Below are 11,483 nucleotides of genomic sequence, written 5' to 3'. Positions count from 1 at the left end.
ATTATTATATGAGATTAAAATAAAGTTTAAACTCAAGAGCCCTTTTGGTAAAATATTACGAATATTCATTCGTTTCGATTTTAATGTAAAAGAACAATTTGCAAAATTTATCGATTGTAACTAATATGAATAAAAATAACTTTAATTTTGCTATAATTGTTATAAATATGAGCAAAAAATACGATACAATACAATACAATAATTAACATGACATATATTGCTAGCAACGTTTTTATTGTTTTATAACATATACATCTTTTTTAAAATATTATTATCATAAGATAATTAGGTTTTTGGTTTATTCACATGTTAATTAAGAGCAAACTGTTTATACAAATAAAACTTAATAAAAATGATAGAAAAAATAAAATTAGCTAAAATAAAAATCGCAAAAATACAAACATAAAAGAAAAAGCATGTTTATAATATATTAAAACTAAATAAACTAAATGTGTGCATACGGAAAAGCAATAGAAATGTGAACAGGGACAGTATCTGTCTCACACACACACACATACAACAAACATACACGCGTTAGCAACATCTCGTAATTAAAATTAAGTCACCAGAAGCAATCCAATGAACTTCCTAACTTTCCGGATCAACATCAAAACAACGCGAATCATCAATACGATATAATGTTTTTGCCGGACTAAAGTATCCTAAGAATTCTACGCCTTCTTTGATGTCAACTTGTTGCTCATAAATGTAATGGTGTCCTTTTGCATTGTGATGTGATAAAAAGTGATTAGTAACACAAGTATTTAACTTCTAAAATATGTAAAAGCTTATATATGAAAGCCATATGTGATGTATTAATTTTAAAGCTTAAATATTCACGTTACCATTCTAGGTCTGCCATGAAAGATATATGGATTGAAGGCGTTGTTAAATATGCTAATTATTGGTTCAGGCATATTTATCATACAAAACCTATCACTTGATGCATCACGCTTATTCTCCCAATCATTATGAATGATTTGATGTTCCCACACTACATTGGATGATGTGTACACACCACCTAAAGCTATAAAAATAAACACATACAGTTTATTTATTTAAAGGTTAGTAATCTTGTTAAAACTAATATATGTACTTGTCTTATTTACATTTATTTATTTTAATAAAAAAATATAAAAAAATATTAGTCTGTGTGATTTTGTAAAATATATGTAAATAAGCAACTAGTATATTTTTATAATTACTCTTTTCCACACATCTAGATAATCTCTGAAAGTATTATTTTTATTGATTCAAATGTACATTATGATTTCTATTTCAATTCTCTGTATCTATATCAAACTACATTTCCCGTAAAAAAAACTTCAGCACATTCGAAAATTGTAATATTGTAATATTAATAACAAATTGTAATATTAATTATAAATAAACTTATTTAAAAAAAACTATATAATCTCTATCTTGTCAAAATTTTGAAGTTTTAATAAAAATAATAATGAGCATGAAAGAAATATGACATTTTTGAAAAGTCTACGTATAATGCTATAAAGTGCACTAAACAATACCAATTGTAGTCCAAATATTTTTTTACGGATTAAATTTGTGTAAAATTTGACGAATCTTGTTAGACTAGAGAAAATATTGTTTTAATCATTAAAAGTGTGGAAAGGAACGCAATATTAATAAGGTAACACATATTTGCAGTTTTTATAGTTTTACAGTAAATATATCCAAATATTTAAAGATAATTAAAGAACGAAAAACATTTCTGTATTTTTCTTTTCTAATAAATATACAATAATTACACTGTATATTATTTCTTACCAACAATATTTTCAGGCCCATATTCTTCTTTAAGTGCTTCACGCATTGGATGGATAAATGAAGCAGATACTGTCAAACAATAGGTAATAAATTTACGTTAATTAAAATAAAATAAAGTCTTAGTTAATAAAGACATTAAAATGATATGGGTTTAATACTTGAATCGGAAGGTACAATTGTACGTAAATTCTTAGCAAACACTTTTATAACAGGCGCAGTTGAACCTTCGCAAAGAAACATAGTTCCCATTATAGTGCATTTGAGGTCAGGACGAGTTAACACTTCCACGTCACATTTGTGTTGTTTTAAGTTCATAAATACAATGTGAGTTTTATTTATTATTTCCATTGCTCCGTTGGCTTCTGGTAAAAATAACGTGTTTACAACAAGCTGTAAAGCAATAGAAAATAGAGTATTTTAGGACAAAGTAATAAAATCATAAATAAATTTAAAAAACCGAAAATAAAGCGATTAATTTATCAATTTAATTTATATTAAAAAAAAAAAAAATAACAGTAAATTAAAATAAGGTAAATGTTTTAATGACATATTACTATTTTATATCATTATATTTTATTTTATACAAATAAATGGTACATACTTCGCCTAATTTCCCATTTGATGGACGTGTAGAAATACCATTACCGAAAATAAAAGAATTGTGATGGCTACGACCGAGATATCTTACAATCTGTTCGATGTCGTATATCTTCTCCATTCTCGGAACTGGGCTCAAATATGACTCATCACCAAGCTCTATAATTGCTGTTTCGCCACCTATTCCTGATAATATTAACGTTTTTTAAGCAAGAAATTAAAAGTCGTAATAATGAACAGATCTGTTACCTGATGCGGCAAGATTGAACGGTTCCTGAGACAAATCAGGACATGGGACCAATGTGACTTTAGCTTCGGTAAAATGATCTTTCAATCCATCTTCTAAAACTGTTTATTACTTGCGTTAAACATATTATGCTTGTTTTTTTTTAAATAAATTTACGTGTATATTTGTTATAAATTTACTAGTAACGAGTGTGTTCAGATTAGGGTAATATAACTCTTGTTTAAAGTACTTGTTTGATTCTATGTCTGGAATATCGAAATCTGCAGTCGATTGCATAATGCACAACTTGTGTCTACAAATCACATGATTATTAAACATTAATAAATAAAACAAATATTAGATATTATAATATGATACAACATACAACATATTACAAAGCAGAAGAAATGAACGTGAAATTATTGTAGCAAAACATTAATAATAATAATATTATATATATATATATATATATATATATATACATACCTATATAATATATAATATCTTAAAATTTAATAAAACATAAAATAATGGATGACACTTGTCTGACATTGAGCAATAATTCTAAATTAATTTTAAAATATTTCTGTTGATTATGTTATAAAATAAATGGTAAATATCGGCTGTATTAGGTATGTTAGGTATTTTTTATCTCGAACTTTTTTTTAGTCTTATCTAAGTAATAATGAGTCATACATTATTAATAAAAACAAATCTATGGATTGTAATTTAGAAAGACGGAAAAACTTCGCCGAAAGTTTTTGTGTCAAAGATGTTTATATGTTTTATGAAAAACAAGCCTCTCTCTTTTTACATGTTTATTTTTCTGTAATAGTCATCTCTTTTTTAAAGAATGCGTTTATGTATAGTTTAAAATATTGTATAGATATTGAAATTCATATATATGTTTCTATTTTTCTCTTATAATGAATATGAACTCCGTATATCTTTTGATAACAAGGAATTATTCAGCATTCATTTTTAGAAGCAAATAAAAATATTTCACATATTAATACGCGAAGGAAAGAGTGTATAACATGCCTAGACAGATAAAATGCTACACACCAATGTATATAATGCAAATTACACTTACTGCATAGATACGTCACAAAGTAAAGAATGTATAAACTGTAGCCTACTGAAACTCTTATAAGCACAACTGGAAATGTAGTCCTACTTTGATTGTATGAATGTCAATAACACGCAGTATACTGATAAGGACATGTTTTTTACATAGCGGCAAAAAACAATAAACATAAGAAAGGTTGTTGTCACTCAACAATCGCAAATCAATATTATTTTGTGAGACTGAAATAGAGTTTGAAATCGAGATACTTTCTCAGATATGTATTATAAATATTTGTACGTTATGATCTTAATGTAAAAAAAAAATTTTCAAAATTTATCGATTATAACTAATATAAATAAAATAACTTTAACTTTATTATAATTATTATAAATATACTTTGAGCAATATTTACACATAAGATGTCGACGCAAAACAATTTATATATTAATTAATATAGTTTAATTAATTTTGTAAAATCTTCGTAAAACATTATAATAATGATGTAATATTATCAACAATACTCGGACATATTTTCTGTAATAATATTCTTTAACGTAAGATGAATTAAAAATATTTCCAGTTCTAGTTATACGAGAGATGATTATTTTTTATTTTTAAAACTTAAAATCTATTGCAAAGTAAATTTTAGTTAAAGTAAGATGCAAATTAATTTTAATTAAATTAATTTAAGCACAGTGTCTTTAATATTTTCTAAATCAGAAATGACAAATTAAAATAATTATAATAATATCATTAATAGTTTTACCATAATATACAAACAACATGAAATATTTATATTACATAATACTTACAAGGTACTTTTGAATTCATTGTCAGAAATAAGTCATAAAATCGTGCATTTTAAACATTGTGCAATAAAAATTTATAACTAGTATACATACATGCATAAGTAATTTGAATACAACACGATACAATAATTAAAATAACATATATTGCTCGCAACGTTTTTATTATTTTATAATATGTACATATTTTTAAAATAATGTATTATTATCATAAGAAAATTATTTGTCATTTACATGTCAATTAATGGCAAAGTGTCCGTAATAAATAAAAAGTAAAAACCTAAGAGATATTAGAGAAAAAAAATTATATGAGCTAAAATAAAAATCTTATAAATTCAAACATAAAAGAAAAATACACATAATGTATTACAACTAAGTAAAGATATATATATATAGAAAAACAATAGAAATGTGAACAGAAAAAGTAACAGTCCCACACACACAATATACATATACGCTTTAGCAATATCTCGTTTAATTAAAATCAATCCGGAAGCGGTGCAGTATATGATGCAGTATATCGTGGTCTAAAGCTCGGTTTATCAATACGATATATGCTTTTTACTAGAGAAAAGTATCCAAAGAAATACATGCTATCTCTTGTATTAGGTTCATCAAACAAAGAATACGTATTTCCATTGTGATGATTTAAAAAGTGAGAAGAATAACAAGTGTTTACTGTCTAAAATATGTGAATATATGAAAGTCCTGTATAATGCATTAATTTTAAAGCTTAAATATTTATGTTACCATTGAAAATCCTCCTGGCAACTCGAGATGATTTGCGAAGTTGCTGTTAATTGTACTAATTATTGAGTCGCGAACATTTACCGTACAATAACTATTTGGTGCATTAGGCTCATCCTTCCAATAATTATAGTTAATTCCATGTCTCCACACTGCATTGTCTGATATGTACACACCACTCAAAGCTATGAAAACAAACAACAAACTCTTATAGTTTATTTATTTAAAATGATAAAATTATGTTTAGCAATATTGTTTAAATTAATATACTTAGTTATCTTATTTATATTTATTTGTTTTAATAAAAAAATATACAAAAAAGTTCTTGTGTGTGCGTAATTTTAATGAAATTCATAAAAATATGTATAAATAAGCAACTAATATATTTTTATAATTACTTTTTTACACATCTAGATAATCTCTTAAAGGTAACTTGATATAGTTTACTGTTACATGATATTTCTTTGTTTGTATGCTAAAAATATTATTGTATTAGCTTTATTGATTCTATGCATTACGATTTCTATATCAGTTCTCTGCGTTTATATCGAATTATGTTTCCTGTCAAAAAGCTCTAGGATATTTGAAAATTGTAATATTGTCAATTAAAAATAAACTTGTTAAAAGAACTATATTATCTGTACCTTATCAATGTTTTAAAGTTTTATGAAAATAATAATGAGCATTAATGTGCGTATAAAAAAAATATATTTTTGAAAACTGTACGTATAATGCTATAAAGCGCACTAAACAATACGAATTGTTGTCCGAACATTTTCTTACGGATTATAATTACGTCAAATTTGTTTAAAATGTTGTTAGACTAAAGAAGTATTGTTTTGATCATATAAAAGTTACAAAATATAACGAGATATTTTTAAGTAAGACATATAATATTTACATTTTTTACTGTTTTACAGTAAGTATACCCAGGCACTTTAAGATAATTAAAGAGACGAAGAACATTTCTCTATATATTTCCTTTCTAATAAATATACAATAGTTGCACGGTATATTATTTCTTACCGACAGGTGTTTTATAATACTGAAATACTCTTTGAAGGCCTTGACGCATTGAAGATATGAACGAAGTACGTTCTGTCAATAAGTAATAAACAATAAGTAATAAATGTATGTCATTAAAGGTTAAAAGAAAGTCCTTAGACATTAATGGCGTGCAGAAGTGCGTGCTCAGGGCATACGCACTGAAAAAAAAAAATAGTTGCATATATCATAATTTAACTATAATTCTTAGTGAGTTTAGGGGACAACTACATTTTTATAGTTATTTTAACATTGCCAAATTATAGCAGACTTAACTTTAAATTCTTGTTGATATAACTTTACATACGTTAATACAAACATATATATGGTTTTATATACTATAATTTGTGGTTTGTATATAGTAATTTATACTAGGTAATATGATAATAATGACCATAATTAAATGATTAAGAAACCATACGTCATAGTAAAATGTCCTATTTAATATTGTACTATATATATATATAGTACAATATTATATACATAATATGGTTTTATATACTATAAATTGCGATTTGTATATAGTAAGTTATACTATAAATATGATAATAATGACCATATTTTAATGATTAAGAAACCATACGTTATAGTAAAATGTCTTATTTAATATTTTACTAAATGCTTATGTGGTTCCATAAGTTTCAGTTTGTAAAGTTTATCCAACTATAAAAAAAGTTTCCTTTAAGGCTTTTTGTTATTGTATTATAGAAATAATATAGAGACGAATTTAAATATAAATAAATATTTTTTTAAGTGTTTATTTTAGGTTGATGACATACAAAAATATTGTACATATCATTTTTTTATATGTATTTTTCAGTATAATCCTTTGTTTCATGTGACATTGTATTTTAGAAATAAATTAAAACTGTAACTAAAAATAATGTAGAATTATACACTTTGTGAAGTATAAATTTGTTAAACATAAAGATACTACTGTTACATCATTATTAGATTAAAATTATAAAACAAATTATATAATCAATTATATAATAAATTATATAATAAATCAAAAATTAATCAGAACTTAAACTGCACAATAAAAATAAACTATTATATATATTAATTATATCGACGTTATATTAGTTATTGAAAAGTATAACTGTAACATATAAAATATATATATTTAAAAACAAAACTTTTCATAAAAATCTTAAAATGTAAATTATTTAAATTTAATAACTAATATAAGAGTTATCATCTGCTTTTCTAATTAAAGTATATACTTTAAAAAATTGTACGCTGTCAAAATTTATAGCATCATACTTGTCTGAAATGTTTATGACATAAGCTTGGTAATGATTATCATAATACGTTGCAAACATATATTTGATAGTAGCACTGAAACATGATGGTGTTAATAAAGATACATTTGATTTGGTTTTAAAAATATCTGCAATTTCAGCAAATAAAGGGAAGTCGTCGTTAATTCTTACTAAGATAATTGATCCTCTTTTAATCATTATATTTCCAAAACGGACGCTTTTAACTTTAGTAAAATTTCTATGATTTTTTAATATTTTTTCGTAACAAATTAACAAATTTCCTTTTTTATATGTAATATACGGTAAATTACCCGACTGCAATTTTATTAATAAATTGCTTAACATTATTTGCTGTTTAATTGCAATACTGTAGCATATGTTTCTTCTACTACTTATTGCACGGGCATATTGTTTTAACGGGCGATGTTTTGTTTCAAATCTCATTGACCATAAATAACGGAGCGGTCCTACAATTTTCATAACGCGAGGATAATGCAACATTAAATGATGCTTAGGTTTTAAAGTTTCTCCAAACAAATTTATGTATAACATATGATGTTCGTTAATCAAGTTTTCAAGCAAATCTGCTGTCGATTCATTAATACTGTATTAAAGTGTAATAGAAATAATTTTTCGCAATAATATGTAAAGTTCCCAATGTTTGTCATTAGGATCAGTTATAAGATCACCAAATAATAAACCAGCATTTAATACGAAATTTAGCATTTCAGAAGCACACATTTTTATAAATTTTTTTTGTAATTGTGAATTAGAAATTGTAGGAGGACGATTTAACATCGGATCAAAACTGAAAAACTGTAACCTCCAGTTCAAAGTATCTAAAGTAAAATATTTGTGTTCCACGATACAATAATACAAAATAAAACTCATTTCGTATATACATACGCCTTCTAATAAATCGTGCATAGTATCAATACTATAATTTTCAGTTACATAAAAACTTGATAGAACATTAAATGCACAATTTTCTTTTATACCCGAAATTGTTACGTTGTTAATTGCTATATCATTCGCATAACTTACTTTATTACGCAATATTTTGACATCTTCGCAACATAACTTCCGAGATGTATTTTTTGATACTTTACAAAATCGACAACATTTATCCGCAGAGAAACTTTCGACGAATCCTAAAATGTCATGTAAATCTAAATTATCACCGATAATTAATGCAAGTTTAAAATATGCCTGAATATTTTTAGATCCTATTGTTAACTGAATACCTTCTGTTTCTAAAATCTTTAATTTCTTAATTAAATATGAATAAATTTTTTCTTTTGGAAACAATTTCGAATCATCTGAATGATACAATTGAGCAAGAAAAATGTTATCTAATTTTGAATACAAGTCTAATGGTAAACATGGTATTGAAATATACATTTCACATAATTTATATATACCAGCATGTAATCCAAGAGGATTTGCTATTTCGAAAGCGTCTTCGTATAAGAATAAAGGAATTGTTATCGATGAATTATTTGAAATTTTTGATTTCCAGAAATGAGTCTGTATTATATTACATATTTCGTTACTATCATCTTTCATCAATGTGTCGATATGCTCGTAAGTTTTTTCAAATATATCACCTATTTCGAAAAATAATTTTAATACTTTTTTTAACGATATTAATTGTCTATACACATTTTCAGTATTTAATACATTTTTATTTCTTACATCTATAGTTCCAAAAAATATTCGTTCAGGTTCAACATAATATCCAAATTTAGTTAATAGTTTATTCCGTTTGTATTCAGTATCAAGATCACCAAAAATATTTTGAAATATATCGAATTTTTCTATTACATGATTTGAATTTGTTTCCATAAAAGATTTTTTTATATCATTTACATAGTTTGTATTTAAAAATAAATGAAACATACGCGTAATCCGATCAATTTGAATACGAGATAATGTTGCATCTGAGTGTAGTGAAGAAATCATTTTCAGTGTTAGTATACAAAGTTCATTTTTTGAAGATTCAATGTTTGAGTCTTTATCAAAAACTGTATTATTTTCAGATTTAATCTCGTTGTCATAAATGTTTATCATTTCGAAACTTGTTTCATTCAAACTTGACTTTTGGATTCGAATTTCAGATTCGATTTTAATTTCATCATTAAAATCATTTTCTATTTCTTCTACATTTACTGTGGATTTTTCAGATATTTTAGATTCTAACATTGCTTCTTCAAAATGTTTGCAACGTATTTTATGCTTATTAAGTGTTTTCTTGTCTGAGTAAAAACGATTGCAATTTTTAAATTGACAAACATATATAATAGAATTCAAGTGTGTATGATGCTCAAACTGCATATGCGGTTTTATATATTTTTTAGAATAGATATTAGAACAGAATTGGCACTTTATCATTATTAGGATTATATGTATTGACGTTAAAAAATATAAATATTATTATATAGATATTAAATATATGAAAGTAAGTTATATACATTTTTATAAAATAAAGCAAAGAATAGAGGAAATCACTTTTCACTCACTCAAAGCAGCCATCAGTTCTTGCAGATCGTGCCAAATAGTGTCTACAGATACAAAATTTCGAGTGTATTTTGCGTCTTTAATATTGTATACATGGTACTGTAAAAAATACCACAGCATTTCCGAATCAACTGGATACTTTGCATCCAGTGCAAAGAATATTTGGAAACACAAGTTCACTGCATTAATTAGACTCGTTGACTCGTATTTTACGTTATTTACGACAACGTAAAAAGAAGTTAAATTTATAATTGATCCAATCACAACTACCATTGGTTGTAGTGGTAATCCAAACGCTTCCAGTTTCTACTTTCGTTTTTCTAACTTAGGTTCCAATTCTGCTATATTCTAAAGAAAATAAAATAATGTTAAATATTGAAATTATTTTTTAGATATAATAATAAGATTTTCTAAAAATACATAAAAATTCATAAAAATTTGCTACCGGAATGCGACAAATAAAACTTTCTGCTATCTCTGTTTTGGAAGGTTTCCACTTTTTTTTGTTGCCTGTTTTTACATTACATGGGGAAAATAAATGAGGTAGTACAAAAAGACTTAATGTTTCAGAGGGTATATCTGAAATTATAATATATATGTAAATAGTTTTTAAAAATATTTAAAAATTTTAAATATTTTATTTTTTATATAAATATTTTTTTAATTATTTTATATTATTTATATTATTTTATTTTATATTATTTTTTTATAAATATTTGATTTTTATTTTTTTATATATTTTAAATATTTTAAAAATAATTAATTTTTATAGTTTTTTATATATTTATATACATATATACATATACACACATATACATATATAGATACATATGTACATACATGTACATATGTGTGTGTAAGTAATGAAACAAATTTAAAAATTACTACAGACCATTTTTTAAATTGCTCAGAAGTTATTCTATAATATTAAAATAAAGTAATAAATAAAATGAAAGAAAGTACTATATAAAGTTTTTGTAAGATATAAATAACATACTTATTAGATTTGTTAAGAAGTTTGTCAATAATCAAATGACAGAGTTTACTGCGATCTGATGGAGTCAATCGTGTTTGTTCCAAAATTTTTTTACCACAGCCTGACTTAGAAAGTAAATCTCTTAAAATCTAAAAGAAAAACATAAAATATAAATAAAAATTCTTAGAATTGCTTAACATTTTTATGTTTAATGATATTTAATATACATTACATATTTAAAAAATTGACTATAACTTTCATAAATAAAAATAAATCAATATTTATACAAACAATATACATACTTTTATTCATTTTATTAATAAGATTTTTAAATATGTTTTGTTAATATAAAAAGAGAATGCTACATAATTTGTGTGTTATAATTCAGTTTCTTAAATTTTTAAATTCACAAGTAATAAAAAACTATTATTTTTTATATAAATCAAACTCC

General features: G+C 24.4%; 1 protein-coding gene and 1 long non-coding RNA gene across 5 annotated transcripts; both read right to left on the bottom strand.

Annotated features, from left to right (window-relative positions):
• Positions 1-217: 217 nt before the first annotated feature.
• Positions 218-3,839, bottom strand: LOC140666121 (ester hydrolase C11orf54 homolog). 2 transcript variants are annotated; one of them, XM_072892954.1, is made up of 8 exons: positions 3,702-3,839; positions 2,809-2,921; positions 2,632-2,730; positions 2,387-2,568; positions 1,944-2,175; positions 1,786-1,854; positions 846-1,027; positions 218-771 (listed from the first exon to the last, which is right to left on the bottom strand). In XM_072892954.1, exons 1-8 carry the CDS (start codon positions 3,704-3,706, stop codon positions 589-591), a joined length of 1,065 nt encoding a protein of 354 aa, XP_072749055.1. In that variant the 5' UTR covers positions 3,707-3,839; the 3' UTR covers positions 218-588. The 2 variants fall into 2 exon arrangements, with proteins under 2 accessions (XP_072749055.1, XP_072749056.1); XM_072892955.1 differs by having other exon boundaries at positions 3,674-3,770.
• Positions 3,840-4,777: 938 nt separating this feature from the next.
• LOC140666127 (uncharacterized) lies at positions 4,778-10,636 on the bottom strand. 3 transcript variants are annotated; one of them, XR_012046711.1, is made up of 5 exons: positions 10,502-10,636; positions 10,059-10,404; positions 6,257-6,328; positions 5,234-5,415; positions 4,778-5,165 (listed from the first exon to the last, which is right to left on the bottom strand). It is a non-coding gene; the product is annotated as an uncharacterized lncRNA (long non-coding RNA). The 3 variants fall into 3 exon arrangements; XR_012046712.1 differs by lacking the exon at positions 6,257-6,328 and having other exon boundaries at positions 4,908-5,165; XR_012046713.1 differs by lacking the exons at positions 4,778-5,165; positions 5,234-5,415; positions 6,257-6,328 and adding an exon at positions 7,108-7,148.
• Between the last annotated feature and the right edge of the window lie 847 nt (positions 10,637-11,483).

The sequence above is a fragment of the Anoplolepis gracilipes genome, chromosome 5 (assembly GCF_047496725.1).
Source record: "Anoplolepis gracilipes chromosome 5, ASM4749672v1, whole genome shotgun sequence".
Lineage (NCBI taxonomy): Eukaryota > Metazoa > Arthropoda > Insecta > Hymenoptera > Formicidae > Anoplolepis > Anoplolepis gracilipes.
The sequence above is the reverse complement of the archived record's forward strand: the minus strand, read 5'-3'. Positions and strand labels throughout refer to the sequence as shown.

Excerpts from the sequence above, each read along its gene's own strand:
- LOC140666121 (XM_072892954.1), bottom strand. Across the intron at positions 2,731-2,808 it reads TCTGAACACACTCGTTACTA|TTTTAGAAGATGGATTGAAA; the intron begins GTAAATTTATAA and ends AGTAATAAACAG. Across the intron at positions 1,855-1,943 it reads AATTGTACCTTCCGATTCAA|TATCTGCTTCATTTATCCAT; the intron begins GTATTAAACCCA and ends ATTGTTTGACAG.